Source organism: Siniperca chuatsi, linkage group LG17, assembly GCF_020085105.1.
Source record: "Siniperca chuatsi isolate FFG_IHB_CAS linkage group LG17, ASM2008510v1, whole genome shotgun sequence".
NCBI lineage: Eukaryota > Metazoa > Chordata > Actinopteri > Centrarchiformes > Sinipercidae > Siniperca > Siniperca chuatsi.
Genome location: NC_058058.1, coordinates 19,218,331 through 19,243,684, shown reverse-complemented (window position 1 = coordinate 19,243,684; position 25,354 = coordinate 19,218,331). Strand labels below are relative to the sequence as shown.

The 25,354-nt window shown below is 40.7% G+C and overlaps 1 protein-coding gene across 2 annotated transcripts; it reads right to left on the bottom strand.

Annotated features, from left to right (window-relative positions):
- On the bottom strand, nucleotides 1-24,785 carry angpt2b (angiopoietin 2b). 2 transcript variants are annotated; one of them, XM_044171034.1, is made up of 10 exons: nucleotides 24,729-24,785; nucleotides 20,521-21,142; nucleotides 15,435-15,590; nucleotides 14,626-14,747; nucleotides 12,261-12,493; nucleotides 11,602-11,726; nucleotides 8,143-8,244; nucleotides 4,427-4,593; nucleotides 1,505-1,635; nucleotides 1-1,271 (listed from the first exon to the last, which is right to left on the bottom strand). In XM_044171034.1, the coding sequence occupies exons 2-10, from the start codon at nucleotides 20,836-20,838 to the stop codon at nucleotides 1,111-1,113; spliced, it is 1,515 nt and encodes a 504-aa protein (XP_044026969.1). In that variant the 5' UTR covers nucleotides 20,839-21,142; nucleotides 24,729-24,785; the 3' UTR covers nucleotides 1-1,110. The 2 variants fall into 2 exon arrangements, with proteins under 2 accessions (XP_044026969.1, XP_044026968.1); XM_044171033.1 differs by lacking the exon at nucleotides 24,729-24,785 and adding an exon at nucleotides 21,268-21,635.
- Between the last annotated feature and the right edge of the window lie 569 nt (nucleotides 24,786-25,354).

Below are 25,354 nucleotides of genomic sequence, written 5' to 3'. Positions count from 1 at the left end.
TATAGGCACCAAAGACTATATATGATTTTATTGTTTTAACAAAGTAAAAATTGAATTTACAGCTTTGTTCCCAGATGTTATTACAAATGTTTCATTTTTGAAAGTAAATTACACCAGTGAAAGCATATGATGTACTTTTATGAGTGAAATCTCTCACAAATAAAGTTTTATGAGAGGTGTGCCTGGAAAGAATTGGGGATATTTCATTCTTAAAAGCCCTTTGGAAGATACAGCAAAGGGCAAAGCCTGTTATTGTTGCTGTTCTTGGTGGTGTTGTTTTATTAACAATGGTAAACCATTGAAGTCACAGTAGGTTACCTTAGGTTATATTGTGTATGAATTGGGCTACAGTTTTTTAACAAGTACAGATGTTTTACAGTCCGGTAACACTACTGGAATATAGTTACAATCAGGGCATTGCTTAGGAGAATTATAATTTAATATCAGACATTACATATATCACGAATACCAAGTTAATAAAACATTTAATGAAAAATTAGGATTTTATAAAAGAGTAAAGAGTTATTTTGTATTAATTGACTTTCTGTCGTCTAGACAAAAGGCTGTGGCTGTGAATCATTGCAGTTTGGTCACATTGATTGAAAAATGTCTTTACAGGAAACAGACAAACACACAACATACGTTTTCATACTTTAATATAAAAATAGGTATTGCGATAAAGTGTCTCTAAAGGTTTATTCATTTATTAATTGAATTTAATTTGGTGTTGAGTAACTGGTCATATGTAACTGCATAATTTGATGTGATCAGTTGTGTTTTAGTCATCTGTAACGAATCTCATACCCTCTATCTCCTTCCTCTCTCAGATGAACAATCCTTATTAAAATGTAGTTTGGGCACCTTTGGGAATAGGTATTGTTAGTGGAATTTCTCACTCAGGAATTCACTAAAACCACAGTCATTTGCTGTGAGTATGCACATGTCCCCAGGCAATTGCTTAATCATCCCTTTAAGATGTCCTGAAGCTGAAACCAACAACAGTCTTATTCAAATGTCCTCCCAAAATATACCGTTTCCTGGATATTGTTCATTATATTAATCGGAGGTGACATTCACTTCATAATCTGACATCATGATTGAGCCATGCCATCAGAAGTTTGCAGGGCGCACCATCATGGTTGTCATGGTAGCCATCAGATTTGGACCCTTCCAATAGTACCACTTGATGCCATTGTAGCGAACCACACTGGATGAGCTAGGGTAATATATGCCATTCAGGTTAGATGGACCGCAAGCCTCAAACCACCAACCTGGAGAGGAAATGTGCCAGAGAGTTTAAGGAAAAAGTCCGGATTGATTGAATTCAAGCTCATGAAATGCAACATCCAAATGTACAGCTGTAAGTCAGCACTAACTTTATATGAGCGCAGAGGGAAAATGAAATGCACATTAACAAGGGGGTGGATAGCAATGTTTAACAAGATGGGTTACAAGGAGAGACAGATTGAGACAGGGGTAGCGGAAGTTGAGGGAAGCTGTGTACCTCCAGATGCAAGCTGGGCACACTTGCAGGTGCAGAGGTCGTTGTCTCTGTCCTTGGTGCTGAACTGGGTGCCGGTGTGCGTGAGACTGCTGGTCCGTCCAGCTGTGCCACTGAAGCCCTCGGCATGAAGGCTGGATTTAGGAGAGTTGAAAAAGAATTTCAGCAAAAAGCCCAGCCGCGGGCACTTCTATCATTATTTAAAGCTGTGTTGGGCAAATTTGCTTGTTGGCAGCTCCAAATGGCAGTGAATGGTTACTGCCCAAAAACTGTTTGAGCTTCAGTTTCTCTGAAATTTAATTTTTTTTTTTGTGTTCTTATGTCTATTAACTGAACACCAAAGGGATGAGAGAGGCAACATATCTAACTTGGTGAGTCCTAAACCTGCTGTTTAGGAGACAGTGTGTAGTCCCCTTTTAATTTTTCATTCTTTGTCTGACCTGGCATTAGAATTTCACTTTGGCAAATAGAGCAAATAGACAACATCTTAAGTAGGGCAAGATCCAATGATCTTGTCTATTGCAGCTCCACCTTGTAATTTAGAGTCTGTGTACAGCGATGTACTTTTAGATAAAGCTCTTGTCTAGTGCAGTATAACAAAAACTGTATAAATTATTTCACAATCAAAGATAATAAAGATCAATCCAAATTGTCAAAGAATATAAAGTTCTAAACATCTGTGAACCACTGGAGGAGATCATAGCCTTTTTAGTATATGTATAATACATAGTACCATCTCCCCTAGGTTTCCATTGTTGCCAAACATCAATACAAAACTAAACCTAAAGAACGACTCATTATTTTTCCTCCATGCTGTGCTTTGTGAAACAAACCAAACAGTCTAAAAGAAATATCTGCCAGAGTTAAACTGATTTGTTGAATTATTTTCACACAGCAGCCCAGCAATGGAGTCTGTGTGCATGTGTGTGTCTTTTTGTGTCTGTTTGTCTGTCAGTGTGTGTGTGCATCAGTTCGGGTTTGAAGAGAGTGGACGAGGAGGTCAGCCCTGCTGTCTGGCCTCTCCTTTGCCCTGTCATTCTGTCTAGTTAGTACCAGACCCTCCCCTGAGTTATGTGGCCCCCTCCCCCTCCATAGCCCAGGGCATGTTGTCTGTGATGACTAAATGAAGAATCCTTCTCTTGAATTTGTAAGTTCACAGGGCAGGGCAACACATCATGCAGGGCAGCAAGAGGGGAGTTTGAAATGACAGTGCTGGGGACGGGAATAATGATGGAATAGCAGAGAGGCTGGAATAACACATGAGGGGATATTTTGTTAAATGACTTAACTTTACTCAGCATGATGGAACTGTGATGTGGTGAAAATTAAAATCTATCAAATTAGACAGGATGGCAACCACAGGCTACAGGATATCCTATTGGAAAGAGTGGCCTGTGGACTGTGCCAGTTTTTCCTGCTCTCCAAAACATTTGCATTAGCCATGACTTCCAGATGTATTAGTTGAGCTATTCCACCAATACCGCAGGCCACAGGCTAATCCTTTTCAAGGTGACTGTCTTTTTATATTGTTATTGTATCCTTTAATGACAAATATACTGTTACACTAAAAGGAATGTCTGCCATTGGTTTTACTATAAGAATGGCTATTCTTGGCTACCTCAAAGGGGAAAGTGGTCTGTCATGCTGATGATTAATGTATGAATAATGTTAACTGAGTTGTAGGTGAAGACCTCCATATTGCTCTAGGGAGTGCACTGGCTGCAGCTGAGGAGGAGGATTGCTTTGGCTGACTGGCTGCATAGCACCATAGCTCTGGCTCGGGAGTTATAATCTAAACCTAGACACGAAGCCAGCATCTTCAGCATGCTAGTAAAGCTGGTACATATTGAACTTGTTACACAGAACATGATCTCAAAGGTAGCAAGCTACAGAGGTGATTACATTCATTCAGGTGCTTCACCTCACACAGTGTAGCCTACAGCAAAATTGTAAAACATTCAGTTTCATCGTGCTAATTATGTGGAACAAACTCAGGCAAATGCAATTTGCTGCACTATTAGGGATCTTGGAAAGCATACACCCACATATGATTATGATTTGTCATCTCTCAGAGCATCAATCTCCATAAACTTCCATAAAACAAGGGCAAATTCCTGTGAATTTATATGAAATCTAAACTGAACTGTTTTGGTTTATATTTTATTTCTGTCTGTTTTGGAGGAAGCATGGCTTCAGCACACCCACACATATAATCTTGTTAGTGATTGCAGGGTTACCGAGGAGCTTGGTTTGAGTTGTCAGCTCCTGGCAGCGGCAGGTATTGTCCTGTTATACTCCAGTGGATCTGGCTCCCCTTTGGGGATTTTCAGGGGCAGCGGTAGCCGCTGTGATGGGAAAAGAAAAATGGAGGCAGACGAAAGTGGCTGCGTGCCCTCCACTGAGCTCATCATTTTGAATGACATTCTTAAAAATGGTCCAAGTGGTTCCTTAACTTCAGTGCTTGGGGATAAGAAAGCTTAGAGAGCGAGAAAATATGAAGGAATTTGAACTGTTGATAACGGTTTCTAATCTGTCGTGATATTAAGAGTCTTACACCCTGAGGGAAGGCAACGATTGAAAGAGTGCTACTGCATAGCAATTACGCCTTTCACAATAGAAGGCTCTTAATAAAACACTTTACTGAAATAAAACACCTCCATTATAGTCCTATTCATGTCTGATTTCTGACAAAGTGAAAGAAAGAATTTAATTGGAGACCTGAGTGTATAAGAAGTGTTTTAGTTTAACATTTTGTCATGTCGTGTGCTATCATGTACTAATTACTAAACACTTTTGGTAATTGGATGATTTAACAATGCAGATGGATTTCGATTTGAGCATAACGTCAGCACACACCAGAATAAAACCTGCATGTTTAGTTATAAATTATATAAATATAAATTATATTTCAGGCTGTTAGGTTACCTGTAGTTGTTGTCCTCTCCGTCTATGTGGAAGCGATCGTATTGTGAGAAGGCTTCGTTCCCCTCTCTGTCTTTTAGCTGGACATGCAGACTGTATTCCTGGGAGCTGGTCAGCTTGTGGATGATATCATTCCCCAGCCAGTGTTCCCCAGACGGCTCTCCAAAGCCCTGGATTAGACACAAAGACAGAGAAACAATAGAACAAGAAAATATTCTAACAAGGGGGATGATCTTACCAGTGACCTGCCAAGTGTTTTTGGAGTTAATATGAAAATGAACCTCAATTTAAGAAGTCACATTTATCATTCTGATGGCCCAAGACAGTCCACTGAGTTTATCCCAAAGCTATGGTCCAGTCACCTGAGACTTTAATTTGCCCTAATATCCTACCAATGATCCATCTGTGCCTGCAACACTAAGAGTAAAATTAAATCTGGCTTTGTGGACTGATCCACTGTTTGTTTGAAATTTAGAGCTGGACAACATACGCTTTGTATTACATTTTTGGCAATGGTAAAGAACACTGAATGATCACTAATACAGAATAAACTGTGCAAGAAGCTAGGAAATATGAACAAATGTAGATGCTTGCATACAGGGCACAGGGGGTCACTAAATGGTTTGATGAGCATGAAGATAATGAGAACGATATCATATAGCTTTTGCAATCAGCAGATCTCAACAAAATTGAAAACCTATAGGCTGCAATAATAACCCCTTTAAAACATAAAATGTCCCATCACTACAAACCTCTGTGCACCACAAAATCAAGACCTGGATCAATGCTTTTAGCAGGCTTCTCATTTTTAGATTTTACAGGCTATATCAACATTTTTATTTATTTTGTGAGTTTGCCAAACTACAAAATGATGACTGTTTTTCAGGGAGTAAAATGCCCTTCTGTACCATTTTGATATTTAAAAGAATTAGCAAGGATCGTGGGGTTTTGCTGTTCATGAAGACCAACAGGGTGATGAGTCTCTCAGTCAACAAATGATCAAGTATTAGCTAACTGCACGTCATTTTCCAGGCCCATATATTGTAGCCAGATAGCAGTCGAGCAGCAGCTAACGCTAGTAGATAGTAAACAATAGTCGTAATCAGTTACAGGCCTGAAGGTCTGCGGAGATACTTTGCTCAAACTGTCCCTACAGTTGCTGCTGCGAAGCTAACAGCCAGAGAGGACGGGACGGTTTCCCAGAGCCAGCACAGCAGCTCCAGACAGCGATACTCACAACTCTCCTGCTACTATAGCTAACATCACAACAACAGCATATCTTGGCAAACTAGACAGTAAGCCGAATGAAAGTCATATAATGTTACCTGAAACACAAATCATGGCTGGAATAGTGTTGTGTGGCTCACTCCGAGCCACTTTGTTTATTTCCCATTTACAGAGCCAGGGCTGTGTACAAACACCAGAGTTTTTTTTCAGCACACACTGAACGGACAGCTAGCGGACCGTGAGGAGATATTCGCTGAATTTGACAAAAAGACGTGTATTGGATTAGAATCACATACCACAGCAGTCATCACTAAATATGCTACTTGTAAATGTAATGATTAGAATAATGAAAAAGTAATTTTAGTAATGTAGGTACATTATCATCACTAAATGTGAACTATAGTAATTTTATCTGGGTTCCAAGATACAGATACACTTTAAAATGTACGTTTTTAAATTAGTTATATGTCTAATATAATAGGTCTAATATAATTTTTTGAATTATTTTAATTTTATTTTGTGGCACTCAATGGTTGTACAGTTTTCACAGTATAGTTTATTGTCCCCATTCGATGGAGCAGTGACCGCCTCCCAGACAATTATGTCTCAAACACTGCACTTATTTTGGACTGATATGCTAGACAGCTGTCTCCACCACCATCATCAAAACATCAGTTAAGGGAATATCTTTCACAAGAATGGTGTTCATCCCTCCAGTAGAGTTAAGAGACTTTTGGAATATATGCCAGCGAGGACTGAAGTTGTTCTGGTAGCTTGTGGTGTCCCCACACCTTACTACGACACGCTGTGTTGGTTTTTCCTTTACTTTATCAACCATTTGTACATTTGCATAAGGAGGCGGAATATATAGAAACAGGTGTATAAAAGAGAAATATCAAGGACATAACTCTGCAGCAGGAGTAAAAGTTAAATGATGTTAACAGGTGGAAGGCACAGTAATATGAACATGATTTCACAAAGGAAACCGCAGCGTTAACTGAAAACATGGTGCCATGTGGGTGTGATGGCTTTGACAGAAATAGTTCACTCCAGGGAAATGACAATAACATGCAATGTTCCAATCAACGATATGCCTTAAGAGGAGGGACGAAATATAGCTTTGGTTAATGAATCTCATATAGGGCTGTCAAGTACAGGATGGCACTTGCTTGACTGACAAAAGTGACTGTGAGAGGTGAAATCACAGTGTGAAAAGGCCAAATGAATTTGAAAATGCATACATTAACTGGCATATAGCCAGACTGCATACTTGTATTATTACATTTTCAAGGCAAAAGAATAATCAAACTCTACGCCAGCAGATATTAAGCATTCGTTGTTCAGTCTAACAGAAGGACATTTTCTCCTTGTTTACCTCTGAATTCTAAGTCAATTTGTCTAGCTGTCAGACTCTCTGTTTGTTATTGGTCTTAAGTGAGAGTGAATATATAGTGAGAACATTGGAGCATTTATCATTTGACCAGCAGGCCTGGGTGCAACATTTGATCAACACTGACCAAAGTTTCTGAGAATATGGAGTGTGGACGGGGCAGTGAAGCATTTTAGTACATACGGTATCTGCCATCTACAGGGCCTCTGTGCTCCCACACCCCAACTGGAACCAAATATTTATCATCCACTTATAAAAATATTGTTCTGGAAAGAGGTTTTTAAGCTGTGTTTTTTACTTTTTTTTTGGTCTCTCTCTTTCTCACTCTTTCTGTTTGTAGTCACAGTCCTCTCTGCATTTTATTTCCAATCCAAGCTGTGGCAATTGATTTGTTGGCGTGGGTGAGAGACAAATTGCTGCTCCACTCAATCCCAAACTAACCTCACTCATTTGTTCTGTGTGTAATTTAACACAGTCGAAAAGGCTTGCAAGCATATGTTTTTCTCTGTTTTTCTCTATTGCTCACACAGAATATTGATTTTATAGAGAAAACTTTGTGATAACATTTAAAAAAAGCATTATCTAAATGTAAATCCAAAAGCCAAAAGGTGTTAAAACATGCTTGATTCGGCCAGAGCACTGGAGCAATTTCATAGTCTCTTGTGTTCGATTGTTTTATATCCAGTTTGTTTTTCGTAGCTTGTATTTGGAAATGCTGTTATTTTTATCCCCACACACTCATTTCCCTACGTAGGAAAGCTATTGGGATCTTAAAAGATGGATACAAACAGTAGTGCTCTGTGGGTCATTGAAGTACATGACATGTCTGTGTGTGTGTGTGTGTATATGAGTGTGTGGGAGTATGACAGAGAGGGGGAGCGAGAGCAGGTGCAATAACATGGGGGGTGGTAGAGAACATGAGGGCGGCCAAATCCAACAACCGCAGGTCAACTGGGATCACAGGCTAGCCGGTATCCCACGGCTCTCCATGCCAGACCAGCCTTGGATCATTATTGGAACCTCCTGTCCAGTCCCGCAAAACTGATCCATACTACCTGTATTGAGAATGATGCACCCTAATCCTACTCTCTGCTGAACTCACCATTTTGTAGTCCCTCCACCCACGATGGAAGTCAACGGAGCCGTTTTTCCGATGCTGCAGCACCGTCCACCCGCCACCTCTAGTCTTCATATCACAGAACACCTGAACAACAAGCAACAAGCATTTATTCCTTAGGGCTGGGAAGCAAAAATGAATGCATTTTGAGTAGGGCTGCACAATATGGTAAAAAAAATCATATTGCGATTATTTTGACAGATATTACGACGGTGATATGATTCACGATTAGTGAGAATGATTATTTTTGTATCGCAATTTTCATTTTCACTGAAAAAACTATTAAAATCATGATGATGTGACATTTGCTGGGGTCTGTACCAAACAAACATGTTTTCTTACATATGGAGAACAAAACTTGTAGGCCAGGGCATCTCTGCAGCAATACAGTACTTCATTATAATGCTGTTTTGTCACACATTTTACTTTTATCCAAAAATTGCAGCTTCTGGAATTTAGATATTGCACTTGGCCATATTGCGATTTCGATAATATTTCGATTAATTGTGCAGCCCTAATTTTGAGAACTGGACAAAATGAGTCAAAAGGTGTTGTGCATTGAATGTTGGCATTGAATGCTTTGTCTACTTTTGAAAGACCTTTGGCTTGTCATTTTTGAGATACTGCAGCAACAACATTGACATATTATCACCTTATGGAGTTTAAGCCACCTGGCAAATTATTCAGTAATCAATTATTCATTTCCTTTGGTCTCCACTAGCTGATGAGGAAAATATCTGGCTCTTTAGCAGCTAAATGCCCCACTATGTTAACCAGCTAGTCGCATACAGGTGTTTGGTGCTGGGCAGGTAATGTGTAGTCGGTATAGTGCATAGTGCAGCTTTAGACTATAAATCATATATAAAAGTTATTTCTTTTTAAAACTAAAGCTGTTTGGCCATTGGCCATTAAAAATAAATAAAACAAGGGCTAAAACATGTTAATATTACCTAGATAGAGGTATAATAAAAAATATATGTATATTGTTATGGTATCAGTACCATATTGGTACCAATATTGAACATTTTTGCAACAATATCCAGCCTTTTCCTATTTTCCATTTGAGCCATTTATCACTGACAGCTAATCAATCCAAAGTGACTGTGTCAATAAACTGAGATTAGTTTCAAGATGTCACATTTTACAGCTTGGGAGTGCTCTACAAGAGGAAAGTGGAGAGAAAAGTGTTAAGAAATTACATAAAGAAATAAAACACACTATAGTCTCTCTGTTATTTGAAGGATGCCTTGGAAGCCTCAGGAATGGGGGGGACCCAACATTTCAGGGTGTCACGCAATGATATGACCCAGGTGGGAAGGAAAAACTAACAAATCAGCATGTTCACTTATCCCCTTGAGTGGGGGTTGAGGAGGAGGCATCTGCGTTTTTGGTTACACACATTGTTTTCTTTCTTACTTGGCTGCACATTTTGTCATGTTGATATGTTTGAAAGAACAAATAGGAATGAATTGTACTCATTCATCTAGTGACAGCATTTGAAATTTAGACTTGTTAAGGGACTTGTTTTACATACGCAAGGTGTTTAACTGGACATATTACAGTGGTAAGATTAGATGCATTTTGTTACTGAGATCCGTTTTAATTGAACAAGTGTATTCAGTCTTCATACCTCAAGGCTACAGGGTGGGACTGTGTCAGTTTTCTTAGGCACTATGTTTGAATCTCTATGCAATGTGGTCACCTCAAATTATAGATATTGTCAGTGACTTTTCTGACTCGAACAACCTCTACAACCTGCAATGTGGATAATTACTGATGAAACAAAATTGATTTTCTTGGCCAGTTGCTTGAATGTTGTCCACCAAACAACCGCCCTGACTTGTCTCAAGAGTACAGATGATGGTGTGTGGACAGCATCCCAAGGGGTCTCTCTATTTCGACATCTCAACTGATTATTTTCTGCTAGAAATGAAATTAGATTTTCCACCACTTTCCCAGAATAGGAAAGCTAAATCAAGGTCAAAAGGCACTCAGGTCTTTTACATCAGAAAACAGAGCAGGCTGGCAATATGCTGTGATTATCCTCTGGCACATTAAGCCAATGTTCTGGCCATGCATCACAATGAATACAAAAACAGGGTCATGAAAGAGAATTCTCAATTTAAGTAATTTCCCAAATGTGGTTGTTACTTTGATTTAGACCAGATCCATATTTAATACTCCAAATTCACTTATTATCATTATTATTATTATTATTAGCCAGCAAGGAGTCAGTTAGGGCCAAACCCATTACAATAAAATGCAAAACTCCAGACAACTTAAGCATTATTGCGATTTTTAAAAAAAAAGAAAAAAAAGATTATGCTGTGGTTATTATTTGTAAAGGGCTTTCAGGGGACAAAATAAGTACTTCACAATATGTGTTTAGAGAGAAGTCGTAATGTGTTTAATTTTATGAGCCCGGTGCATGTGCAGCTCTCACAAGTACGTGCAACAGAGTTATGAAAAATTTAAAAAGAAGCTGATCCAAACTAAGAATTATTTGGTTTGTAGACATCGTCATTATTCACAACCTTGGTGATTAAAAGTGACATAGATGGATAGATAACTCATATGGACAAATCTGCATTCCACGCATACAGTATGTGTATGCTTTTCGTCTCTTGTCCAACTGAGAAAGCCTGTTTTCTGCTTTGAAAATAGGGCAATTTGTATTTGCCCCACTTTTATGTAGCCACCCAGATTGCCAGCCACATTAGAATTAGATGGCATAGATTGAAAGCAGCAATGATTTGGGGAGTACTAACTTGCATCAGTGGAAAGGCACATTGGCCCCAGTTGGCAGGAAACACATGGCACCAGAGCCTAACACCTGGCTGCCTTGCCCACAGGAAATGAAGAGGAAGAACAGAGGAAAACAGAGGCGATGGAAGATGTTGCCAACCAGCAAACTAGACTGAAAGTAATGAATAACGAAAAACTGTTTCACTGTTATCTTTCTTTTTCTGTGGTAAGCTCTGAGAGTGAAGATTACAGCCAAGAATGCTAGCTCTGATTCAAAGAAAGGATAGCCTGCTGGTGGATGCCATGGTTGACTTAGCAAGGGCTAGCTACTTCAGGTCAGCGGAGGTACCTCCTAAGCTTTTCTGACTTTGCATTCAGCAGCGCACACTCACCATGAAGCCTGCGGGGCATAATGCTTCTGTTGCTTATTATTTTAGCTCTTTGTAACCCAGCATGGCACTCGCCTCCCTGCAAATTACCATTACATCACACCAGTTTGTCCTTCCAGTGTTTACTGCGGTCCAAAAAATAATGATAAGCCCTCTGAATGTCATTATGAAGTTTGTGTGAGCATTACATTATGCAGGCCGGGCAATGTAAAATGATTTGAGTGCTAAATACTTCCAAAAAAAGTTTCATGTCACAGTCAGTTAGGTGATATTTGCAAGAAAAGGCCAATGACCTTTAAAGCCTTACTACCTTGACAGTCTGGGTGGAGTTGGGGAGGCGTATGCTATATATTCCACTCTCTGTCACTCCAGACCGCAGGATCTCCGCACAGTCCCTGAAACTAAGCAGCTCCTCCTTGGGCATATTGGAGATTTCTGCAAAAACATGCAGGCATTTATTTACAGATGGCAACCTTATGGGTTTTGCACACAAATCCCAACCCCATATGTGAGTTTTCTTGTAACGTTAAGATCTAGCTTAAGCCTGCAGTGCATGCATGTACATAGTGTGTCAAGATTTGAATTACAAGCTGCTCTAGGTGATATTTTTCATGTAAAATGAATGCTTAAATCACAAATCCCATGCTGATGAATTGAAATACTGTAGAATCCTCTTTTTGCCTAAATGAAATTCTGGTGATTATTGATACTATTAGTCAGTCTGTTTTTGCACTAAGGAAGTAATAAATGATGGGAATGCAATATTACTGTGTGCTAAATACTAGTGAGTGAATGGTCTGTCCACTGATTCACATAATATTTGTTATGTCTAATATTTGTTGTCTTATACACGTCTTTTATACCTACAGAACTTTTATATATTTAAATGTGTATCTTTTGTTTAAAATAACTGATGTTGTCAGTACAATATGCTCATTCATTCAAAAACTGTAAACCCCTCAGCCTTACCATTGCAGTGGTTGACCATAGTCAGCAGCTGCTGAACAGTGTCTGTGAGCACGGCCTGCTGTCTCTGAAGTAAGGTGCTGTTGAGCGTAGAGCTGCCCAGTTCACCCTGGAGCTGACTGACCAGTCGACTCTGCCTCTCCAGAAGCTCTTTAAGCTGCTGCTTTTCACCCTGCAAGCCCTGCAGCTCCCTCCCATACCGAGCCTCCAGCGCTAAGAGCCTCTGTTCCAGAAAACTGTCAAAGACAAAAAGCAACAAAAATCACTGTGTCTTGTTGTGTTGAATCTTCACAGTACACTGGAGTAAATCAGAAGAAGTCAAATCAAGTGTTAAGATGCATATTGAATGGTATGTGAAGATATAAGAGAGAGGGTGCATGTGGAGAATCCATCCATTCAGCATTTATCTTTCACAGCCGAGGTTGCACAAACTTGCACATTTACATGAGGATGACTAATAGACATCAGCGCAACTGTCTCATTGGGCTAACATCATATAAACACCTGTACTGCAGCAGCATTCACAGATGGGCCTGCATGCTAAGCCCCTTGATCATAGCCATGAGGCAACCAACAATCTGACAAAGTGTGTGTGTGTGTGTGTGTGTGTGTGTGTGTGTCTGTCTGCACAAGTGCCACACCCCCACCTCCAAATGAAGATCATAAATCCCTGCAGCCTGATTTTTATGGCTTTGACTAACGACTCTGCAGCAGTTATTTATTGAAACAATCCAGCCACCTAGATTGAACAAGCTACTTTTCAGCCCTGTGCACACGCAGCTGCTGCACTAAACGTGTATCTCAATCTCCCACCTTAGGCAGCGACTCAGTATGTGGCCTGGAAGGAAAGCTGGATCAATCCAAATACTTTTTTAAATCACTTCCATTTCATATTTGCTTTGTGGTAGAACACTCAATAAAAGTGGCAAAGAAAGCTAACAAATTGTTCTCCAATATGTGTATTTTTTTTTTTTTTTGAGGAACAGTCAAAGTGTAGAGTGCAGTGGTAAACCAGCACAGCACTGTTTAAACAGTTAGGGGCTTTGACAGAACAAACATGGCATTTTGTATCACATTGCATCCTGGGCAATTAAACTGTTATGCTTATGATCTTGTGCTATTTATTATTATTGCAATGTATATTGCTATTAGACTGCTCTCTACTCTCTCTCTCTGCAAAATGCTGCACTTCCTGCCAATAGTATTTTACATGAAATGCTTATGAAAACAATGTCTCTCTGCTCTTTTTAGTTGGCAGCAGTTCAAATACTGGCTCCATGCCCTCAAGGATCAGCAGCAGTAGCCCTATACAATCACTGCAGTCCTTATTTCCCTTTTACTCCACAGCTGCCTGGCTGAAAATCTCTTATGACCTTTCTAATTTCTTGCGTCCCATCATGATGTGTACCCATGTGAAGATGTATTCATTTATTGACATGACAGAGCCATGTCACTGACTTGAAGGACGAGGGCCAAAGGGCAGAGCGGGGCCAAAAAGGGCCTGATGTGTAACAGGTGTTGGAGCTGGGGCACTGTGTTCTCCCAGTCACACGTGGTACAGATGGATGGAGTGATAAACAATCAGTTACCAAAAGAAAAAGAAAACACCCACCCCCTTTCATGCCGCCCAGCACCCTGTCCTTAACCCCTGCTGGCCCTAATTTGACCTTGTGTTCCTAGAGAGAAGAATGGGAAACCCCTCCTAACATGCACTGCCTATTCACTGCCGAACACACACACACACACACACACACACACACACACACACACACATATGCTCACACAATACACATTATATTGTTAAGTGCCCTGTTTTTCAGATCTGGTGGAGTCTTTTCTTTTCCAGTTGTATGAAAAGGACCAGTTTCATACATGCACATGTACATATACAGTACACTTTTGATGGTCTTTATTTTTGCCACCCAATGTCAAGTAGCTTTTTCCTGAGAAAACATTCTTTGGTGAACAGGAAGAGATGCGTTTTATGTTTCCTACAGCAGCCACACCAGCTCATTTGGAATCAGTAAAGGCAAAGAAGCAGCTAAGTGGGCAAAGAAAATAGCACCACCTACAACAACTAAAGCCTCACTAACAGAAAATCCAAGAAAAAACACAACATTGTGGTAAGTACCCTTCTTGACGGATAGGTGATCTATCGGAAATGAAAAGCAAAAACAACTGCAGAAAACTTGTAATGTCCAAAAATGAGAGAAAAAGGGCCTCATGAATTGCCGCTTAAACTAACATAATGGATCTGAAAATGAAGTGCCTATACACAGAAAAACCCACCAGCGAAACAACCCTGGAAATCTTGCATTGACTAAATTGTTCTTGCCTGAATAATCTTTTGAAGTGTGTGTGTGCTCACCCGTTTTTATCACTAAGGCGTGAGATCTCCTGAGTCTGGAGGAGAATATGTTTCTCCAGCCGGTTAGTGAAGAGCGAGTACTCGAGCAGCTGGATCTCCAGGCGACTTGTCTGGTTTAACACCTACAGATTGAGAAAAAAAACAGAAGAATAACTCTATCACAATACATGCCGGTTGAGGAATAGATAAAAATGATTGATGAAAAGATTGGCAAAAAAAGGGTGCCCACCAGTTTAATTAATGAAAAGCACCCTTGGGGATAAACAATGGCGCACAGTATATCACAAGGCTCATAATGCTCATTATTTGATCTTTTGATGAACACTTGAGCAAGAATTATCTCATACGCACCTGTGACATGTTTTGAAGTTGATGAAAGATGAAACAAAAACCTGAACAAAGCAGATATTTGTACAGGTTGCGGTTTCACATCAACTTTGATAAGAGAAAAAGAAAGCATGAGGACCAAAACAGCCCAATCTGTAATAACAGCTCTGTGGCATGATTGAAGACACATCTGTGTTGTGCTACTGAGTTTTATGTTTTAATTGGCTTGTTGTCAGACGCCGAGCTCAACTCATTGTGTCAATCAGAGCCTGTAGAACCAAATACCAGCTGTTTTAAAAGCAGTTGCCGCCACCTTTGGCCATGGCTTCTCAGCAGGTTACTTCTAATTTACATTTAATTAGCTATTCGCCAAGTGTTTTACAAGTGACATCATTTGTTTTTGCATGGGTGTGACCCCCACATTTGGATTGGATGCAAACAAGTTATCTCACGCTCACTCAAATGCTTCCTCATGAGCTCACCTGGGTCTCAACGTCTGTCAGTTTGCGGGTCTGCTCGGCTGATTGGCTGAGGAGGTTGGTTCCCATTTCCAGCATGGCAGCTGTCTGGGTGTGTACCGCAGTTCTTTTCATTTCCTCCATCCCAGAGCGCACATTCTCCTGGATGAAGTTCTCTAGCTGTAAGGCGAACAAGCAGACTCTGAGAATATTATCCAGGATGTAAGATTCCCTAGTTTCATTGTGGTGATAACCATATTTTAGGAGGTAATGTCCCTATATGTTCACTGACAGCTTGATGCAGTGTGAAAGTGGCAAACTTGGAGTGAGAAGTCTTTTTCACCTCAATCTTTTCAGGTGCTATGATGGAGTCATGGAATTTAGTAACCCTAGGGTATCTATCTATCAGTCTGCAGGTCTACCTCAGGCAAATACCAACCCTTACATGAATAAAATCATGCAGTGTATAGGCATTTCAATGGGATTTCAAAAAGAGCAGTAATGATATACACCAAGAGGGTGACATCATGATGTTCGTGTGCAGGACTTCAGGGATAGTCGCCTACACTCTGTAATCAGTCACAAGCTCAGAGAAAGATATACTGACTAAACCCATCATATGTTGCTGCAGGAGTATAAATAAGATGGCATCCATCTTGCTCCAATAAAAAGATTTTCTTATTAATGTGGTCGGTTTGAGAAAACGGCATCTGGAAGACAAATTTGTCTTTTCCTGCCGTGAACGACAGAATTTTGGTTTGACGCTTAACAGGCAATGGCCTGTGACTTGCAATAAAGCAAAGTAGAATATTGAGCAGTTATATTTATGACTTTTCTGGGGAAAGATCGGACTTTACTCATTAAACCACATGACTGGAAAATGAAGTCTCTAAGGAGAAAGCATTCACAATTATCCAGCTAATGAGTGGCTATTTGCAAAAATCTAAGAGAATTCAAATGGGACTATGATGGTTTGTTTTTTTCAATACAAATGCCCATTTCAGAGAGGAATGGGATTATGCATAATGCATTGCCACAGGAGAGGGCTTTTTCTATTTTGTATGCATTATGAAAAATACTGATCCAAGTGGGCAAATAGAGATGAATCTGCAATTAAATTGTTTTCCTGCTTGTAATCTTTCTCTCTTTGTCTCTCACTTCCGCTTGATCTCTCTCACTAACTCCCTCTTTCATTCAAACTCTCTCTCTCTTCCCCCCTCTTGCTCGGTAAATCCGTCTCTCACATTTTGCTACTTCAGGACAACTGAGACATCAGAAAAAATCCCTCCATAACGAAGGTTATGAAGAGATTACCAAGCGGATTAAGGCCAACTCCAAAAGAAGAACCAAAGATCCCTGCATCAGAATCAGCCTCGTGTATTGAAGCTGCTATCAGCCGCCTGTCCAAAGTGTTGCTATTATAGCCTTCTGTGATAGAGCTCAATCCTGAGGTCTTAATACACTCCATCTCCCACTGCAAATTGCATTAATTGCAGCTCTGTCACATGCTCTACTATGCAGCCAGATAAATCACATTTGGGATGTAGCATTATTCTGTCTTATTGTGTCTAAGAGGGACAGAGTAGGGATCAGTGCTGAGAAAATCATAGGAGTTGTATCACTTCATATTTTAATTGTAGAGCCATTAGACACATTTGTTCTCACTTACAATTACAGAGGAGAGGGGGAACATATCTGCAGGGTGTTCTAGCAAATGATAATGATGGATCGAAGCACATTGGGATAGGTATGACTGTGAGGAACAGGAATGAATAAGTTTCCATGAAAAAGGTGACTTGATTGATGTGTCAACACCATGTGAATCTACTTTTTATGAGAGGTACAATTAAGGGTCAGTTTACCAAAATGACAAAGACACATATTTTCTCACTTACTTCTTGTGGTGTCTAACCATGCAGATAGCTTTGGTTTTATTCAGATTTCTCCACCCAACACAATGGACAAGAACGAAATTTTGTTTGTAGAAAACTCAACAGCAGAAACAATCTCCATGTTATTCTGGGTCACTGTGGCCAGTTTTCATTGGAACTACAATACTTTCTGTTGAAGAATTTGTCCCTGTGAAAATGTTTGACAGCATGTTCTATGGATTCTCCAGAGTAACCAGGACATTGTTTCTGGAAAGAGATGTTACAGTTATTTTCAGCTGGAGTCTCATCAAGGCTAATAGTGGCAGTGACAGTCGATCCACCACTTTAATCTCTACTGAAATATTTTTTTTTAAATTCTGGATGGATTTCCATGAAATTTTGTGCAGGTATTCATGGTCCCCAGAGGAATCCTAATGACTTTTGTGATGCCTGACATTTCATCTAGTGCCACCAGCAGGTCAACACGGAAAACTAAGATGGTTAAAAGTTATACCTGCTAAACATCAGCATGTTAGAATTGTCACTGTGAGCATGTTAGCATGTGGACATTAGCATTTAGCTCAAAGCACCGCTGTGCATAAGAACAGTCTTACAGAACCGCTAACATGGCTGTAGACTCTTAGTCTTGTTTAAATGTAATTTTTCAATGCTGTGAGCGTCACAAACAAAATTCCATTCACCCCTTTCATATCAGATATCACAGAACCTTGGCCAAATAAAACCAAAACCATCCTATGCCTAGATACCACTAGAGGTTAAGTAAGAATATATGTTTTTTGTAATTTGGACTCCTTGAGATGTTTCTAAGTCATAGGCCATAGTTTGAGAACATTCAAACGGAGAAAAGGTGTGTATGTTTAAGGAAATAAAAGAAAATACCAATTGTATAATGTGAGTAATGTGGGTGATTTTAATGTTGTCTTAATAAAATAAGACTGGGCCAGGAATTCCGGTCACCAGGGGTAGCGTCGCCACCTTGATCTCTATGCAATATTTCTGCATTAGCATAATCTGCACAGGCTCTTAAAAGCACTAACGAAAGCACGCTCACATCCCTTTTGCCAACCCCTCAGGGCAGCAGAAGGTAAACGGGGGGTTGCGTTGGGGGTTAGTACAAAATAAAACAAACACTAGTTTCTTCTTGGAAACACCAGAGAAGAATTCTGAAACATCAATACAGTCCTGTTGCACTCGTTCACGTGGAGATTCCTCTGCGGAACATGCTGGATTAGTATGTGTGCTCCTTAGTTTGTGTGTGTGGGTGTATGTTTTCTTTCAAGGGGTTTGGGTGGAAGGCTCACAGTAAGAGTCATACCATCCCAAGGGAAGCTGTGAGTAAGATCATACAAAGTTTCACAGACACACCGACACACTTGCCTCAAGCTCTTCCGCATGTATATCACCAGTTTCGCCCCAAACTTATGCAGCTAGGCTTAATGAGCTCCACAAGGTGCTGAAAAGGCTTTGCCATCTGGGGTCAAAGGTCAGCATACCCTTGTGCATGTCCCAAAGATGCTCTCTAGGGTTGTGCTATGTTTATTTGGAAATCCCACCTACAGTATGATCATTTATACATCACTAAGGCCTGGTGGGGGTAACTTGTTGAAAGGTTGGATCTTTGTGTTCATTCCAGTCTTTATGTGGAGGAAGTTTGGCAACGGAGCAAGATATGTGTCAGCAGAGCTTTTTCTGTGGATGGGGGGGATTTAAACTGCATCTCCTTCATGACCACTCATATCACAGCTCTGGTGGAGAGAGTGAAAGAGAGAGACTATGTTGCACAGAATATACCCAAGATATGTACAATATGTCATGCTTTTGTATTCTACAATGCAGCCTGTGCTCTGCAGACTGTATGCATGAATAATATATTGCACGCACGAGGGAAAGTGTGTGTACTCTCTCACTATCTCTTCCTCGCTCCGTCTCTCAAAGACACATATACATACAGTGTGGCCTCATGGGAGTCTTTTCATGGAAGCTATAGGTCTCCAGTTCATAGACTGAGCATCAGACAGAGTGTGCACAGGGGAACTGAGTGTGTGTTTCCAAGTGCGTGTCAAGACAGGGTGAGCAAGATAGACAAAGAGTTTGAGATCTGAAGTCAAGGTGTGAGATGAGACACATTCATCATCCCAGAGGTGCAGAACGGTCCAGATAGACGTAAAGGAGATGGATAGAGAGGAACGGAGTGTCAAAAGAAAAGGGAGACTGGGGAAAGGAAAGGAAGGAAAAGGGCAGACAATTTTGTGGTGAGTGAGAGTGGGAAGTGACAGTAGCACAGGAAGAGCTTTGGCATTCATAATACCCCATTTTCAAACCCTGAAATATAATCAACATGTTTGCTCTCAGTTGGCCAATCTAAACACTCGACACAAACCCATATAATGGGCCCGAGGATTAGTTCATACCATAAATATTCTGTGAGTGATGCAGACAAGAATAGAGAGATGGGTGGAGAGGGGTGGCGTGTCAGTCAGTCTGTCCTAGACAATGGCCCAACACTGATTCTGTGCCCTGATGACCTTAGCAATGAAAACACTATTGTGAAGCCACTTTTAATCGCATCATTTCATTTTAGTCATAATCCAGGCTAAACGGAATTGCAAAGGCCAGTGGCCCGGAAAAGAGACATGTTGAAATGTGTCTCCAGCAGATAAACACATTTTTTCAGTAAGAAACGTGTCATATTTTTGTGTCAGCTGAGTTTGCTACACAGAGTCTTTTAATGGGCTTAAACATGAGTCACGAGTGAAGTTTCTATGTACTTGTTGCCCGTGGGGGTGAAAATACTAATTTCACAGGTTTAACTGTGTGAGACATATTTGGCACCGTCTGATATTAGCAAATGTATTTCATCGTCATCTCATCTTTCTCCTCTCGCATGCAACAGGGAGTTCTGGCATCCCAGTGGTCTTAAATACAGACACACACTGGCGTTGTCATGGAGCCAGATATACATACAGCAAGCATCCAGGAAATCCCAGCTAAGCGCTGAACTTATCAATAATGAAGGCTTGTCAACAGATGTTATCGGATAGTGTACTCTGTGGACATCCCATGCTTTTTTCCCCCCAGCATTTTGTTTGAAGGTCTGCAGGCTAAAATAGGACATGTAATAAGGACAAGAAGAAGACTGTGACAGCAAAGAGGTAGAGTAAGACTGGTTAGATGACACAGGACAGAACTGGTTTTAGTCAGCAGTTCAGAGACCTTACCTTCTGCAGCCACAGGGTGTTATTCTCCATGGCACTCTCCAGATTCTCCAGCTTCCTCTCCTGCCAGGAAGGCCTCTCCTTTTGGGCCTTACCTGGCTTGGATTGGCTTGTATCTGGCTCTGCCTCAAGCGGGGAGTCCCTCTGGAGGGTGTTGGTGACCTGGAAGTCCTTTAAGGGATGGCAGTGCTCCACCTCGGGGAGGATAAAGGTGTAGCTGCAGGGGCCGTGCTGCACGCGGTGCTGTTGGCGCTCTGAGCCGATCGCGGTGGCCAGCAGGTAGGCCAGGTAGGCAAGGGTCAGGGCCAGCAGGCGGCCCATGTCAGGAGAAAGAGAGGGAAAGGGGAGGGAGGGAGGAGAGGGGGGGAAAAGAGGTTGCTCCACCTGGTAGAGCAGGGAAGTGGGTCAGGTGAGTTTCCCCTTTGGTCCTCTGTATCTCCTATATCTTTTTTTCGCCTCTTGTTAAAGTGCCCCTTAAGACTCTGACTCTGTCTTCCTCCTGTCTTCACAGTCCAACTCCTGCTGCTCCTGTCTCTGCTTTATCACTTTCTCTTCTTCTCTTTTGGCTGGCCCTCCTTTTTGCTGTTGCATCCAGAAGTCTTCTTTTGCCCAGTTCCTGCTCCTGCTGTTCCTCGTGAGGGTAGACAGAAAACACACACAGGAAAAGGGGATTGCCTCTTATTGTAACTCCAACACTCAGCCAGCGCATGCAGCTCAGTTCAGGAAACCAACAGCAGACTTCCCTCCCACCATTTATGTCTCTTCTGAAAAGTTGCTTTCCTCACTGCCTTCTTTTCAAGCTGCTGGAGTCCATGCGTTGGTCCGGAGGAGAGGTGAGAGGAGGGGTCGAGTGGAGAGTGGCCCGCTTCAGGATGTTGACTGAAGTGGTAAAACTCTTAAAGTAGAGAGAGTGGCGGACCTCTCCACACACACATACACACATGCACCTCCTTAGCACATAATCACTCAACCACCCTTCCCTCTTTCACTTTCTCCCTCCCTCTTACGGTACTCCAGTTTGCGGGGGTTAGAAGAGGAAGCTGCAAAAATACACACTGCTCACCACAAGAACAAGAACTAGGAACTTTTTCTGACAACTTTTTGCTCCCTACCATCTCTCTCTCTCTCTCTCTCTCTCTCTCTCTCTCTCTCTCTCTCTCTCTCTCTCTCTTTCTCTCTATATATATATCTCATTCTCTCTCTCTCTCTGAAATTCAAATTTCCTTTATTTGCATAACCAAAATTAAGTACAATACTGCAAACATATGTTATACACAGATTATTTAAAAAGGTAAAATAATAAAAGCATGATAGTTTAATGCCAGTAAAAAAAGACAACAAATGGTTTGTAATAAGATATTTTAAACTCAAGGTTCAGTTGCTAGATTTTTCCTGAGCTTTCAACCATATCTCACAGAGCTTTCGACCGTATCATTCAGAAGTAAGTGAACCTTGGGATTAGAATATTTTATTTTACTGAAATGAGATAGTTTAGTAAGGAGTTTGACAATGTTATGTAATGGTAACATGAGAACCATAGAAGGAAAGAGATAAAACTAAAAAAAACTGGAGGTAGATTTTAAAGGTGTTGTTCTACTGGTTTTCCCTCTGGCTGTGACATATTTTGCTTCCAAGGCAATGTCATTTTTTCCCGAAGTAAATATAGAATTTTGATTTAGTCTGAGAGTGTGTCGAATTATTGGTATTGGAGTTTTCTTTTGGTGAAGAACTTGGTTCTTCTGTTTTTACACAGGCTGCACCATGTGCTGCTCTGTCTCTACCTCTTGTTGTTGGCTGAACTGACTCTGTCTGTTTTCTCTGATTTGCCAGGTTTGTCTGTGTCCACCACTGTCAGTGGCCAAGTCTGTGGTCACTCAGTCTGTATTTAATTATTGTATTAGCCTATTGTTGCGGACATTTGAATTCCCCTCACTTTTTGTGGAAGGAAATATAACTGTAGTGATACAGCAGCGTCGTCTATTTTTCAAAAGAGAACAAAACGTTTTTGGATATATTTGTTGTCTAAGTGTCTAAGCTTCAAGACTAAGTGGGCATTTCCCATGGCAGTGTTTGACTGACATCTGAGAACTGTAGTGCGCAGCTGAATGGAGCATGTCATACTGTATGGGCTACGGCTGTTGCTATAAGGCATTTACACCTTTTCTATCGAGCCCATATAGTGTTGGCTATCAACTGTCAGCGATTTAATCTTCAAACTGTTCACTCGGTAAGTGGAAGCTCGTTAGCCCAGCTTGCTAACGTTAGCACTAATTCCCACTGGACATCACTTTCCGTCCATGTTATTTCAATACTTGCTAAGTCATTGTCCAGCTCCTGCACACTGTGTTGTGTTTGTCCCACATTATACAAACGAGAGGGATCTACCTAGCATTAGCTATCTCTGATCAATGGGTCCAGTTGTGTTAATGGCAAATGTCCAGACTGTTAAAACTCAGCAACGGTTTGTCCTGTAATCTCAGCACTCCGTGTTGGGAATCATGACTCAGAGTGATGCAGGAGGCACTGAAATCACAGATGGGACTAAGCAACAGCTAACAGCGTCACTATCCTAGCTAGTTAACAGTCTGTGTGGCTTTTGGAATTGATATCGATATTACGAGCTATTTTAATGCCCACCCACACAGATATTTTACCAATTGACTGTTCAGTGCTAAATAGCATTATTTAGCAAGTTTACCTTGAGTTTTTGTTGTAGATGTCCAGTGGTTGATGTACTTTCTTTTTTTTTTGGCTTAAGAGCAGCTGGATCCTCTTGGCAACATAGAATACAATGGTGGGAGCTGGGTTAAGTGCCTTTTAAGTCTTTATAGAATTGTATTACTTTTTTTTTAGGTACTAATTAAAAATATAAATCGGTCTACTTCATTGTTTGTTCTGTTTCTGTGGCCTCCGAGAACACTCTCTCTCTATCACTTACATTGTCATCTCCATCGCTTTCCATTTCAAATCAAATCAAGTTTATTGTCACATATACAATATCTATTGAAATTTGTTCTCTGCATTTATCCCATCCTAAGTATTAGGATGGGCAGAAAGGCCCTGTCCCGGACAGGATCCAAATCTAGGACCTTCGTGTCACCACGCTGCCCACTACTGATGTCCTTATCTCCCGCTGAGGTATAAAAGATTCTATCCATACTATAGCACAGATCATTCACTTAACCCATTAAGACCGGATGCAACATTTGCGTGTATAATCATAGTCTGAATGGACGTGGTCACAGCAGGGCACCAAACTCACTTTCAATACATCCTGCTTCTTTTTTTTCAATACTCTCCTGTGACAGTGATCATGTACCACTGACTCAAACAAGCAAAATAAAACTAACATTAGACTTTCAAATTAAACATTTTCTCTCTTCCTCAGTTTTGTCTCTCTTTTTTTTGTGCTTTTTCCCATGTTAATACTGCATTAGGAGACAGTACAGTAAAGTATGAAAGTCTTAATCGTTCATATACCTTTCATGCACTGTAGAGTCTTAGCCCTTATCTCCCAAGCATGATGAGCATTCCACGATGCCACTGTTGTGTGGACGTTTAATGACCCAGCAGCTTAAAACCCAGTGTGTGGCCCTATCACTCAGCATACCAATGGCTTGGATCTATAGGGATATGCATCATCTCATATACATCCCGGTCATTCATGCACAGCACCCACCTTGCGAACACTGCACGACTGATTGATTAGTAAATTAACTTCATTGCATAGATGATGGTGCTGATTACCCAAGCAGAGCTGTCAGTGTGTGATTTTAGAAAACAAGAAAAATAAAGGATATTTGACTTCAGCCTCAAACTATGGTGTGGTTTTGTTTTATTCTGCGCAGTGTCTCTCTGTAGACTGTGGTCAGACATCAAATTGACTTGCTGATTCAAATTAAATGACTTCCAACTACTGTTCAGGGCTGGGAGAATTCCCTGTAGTATCTATTCTTGCCATGGATAATAATCAGATGTCACCTTATGTTCAATGCTGTCCCACAATTGTGAAAATCTGGAAACTTGGATATGAGCAGCACAATAAAATTGAAAAAAAGATGTTTTCCCACTGAGATGATTTATGCATGCTTCTGTTTTTATCTGTAAAACATATTTACATGTGAGACTTGTTTGAGATTAAATGAAAGGTGGATATAGCAAGTGTATTAGGTAACAGGACGCAGCAGAGTAATGATCTCGTGCAAACTCACTGACACTGTGATATGCTGAAGGAGACCTCTGACCGTGGTTCCCCTTGTGGCCTCTTTCTGGAGAATAAAAAGAGCACATTCACATTTTATTGCACTTAGTTTTTCATATAAAGACAGACTGAAGAGGAAGATGGGATTAGATCTTTTTGGCAGAGGACGGGACCAAGCAGAAATAAACCAAGTGACAATCTAAGTCAGGTTGGAGAGAGATGTATCGATATAATTATTTATGGAGATGACTTGAACAATCAAACTGCCTCAGGTCTGCCTTGTGTCCAGAAATACAGTATGTATCATCACACTGTTTCCAGTGTGTAATCACAACATGAGAGTAAATATTTAATAATAAACAGAGTCTGCTTTCAGTTACGCAACTGGATATGAGCGAAAGTGAAAAGTAGACGTTGCTGTGTGCAGAGAGGAGTTTGACTGCCGTCCAGTATTCTTTCTTGAAACAAATATCTGCTCATAAACCAGGCCTACATCCCATTCTGAAACACTCCATAGAGTATCTCACATAATATATATCTGTGCATGTAGGTTAGCTGTTGGATATGTGGAACAAACTCTTAGGCTCTCTTCTCTTTCTCACATATTTCACATATACAGTACATGCACATCTTGTA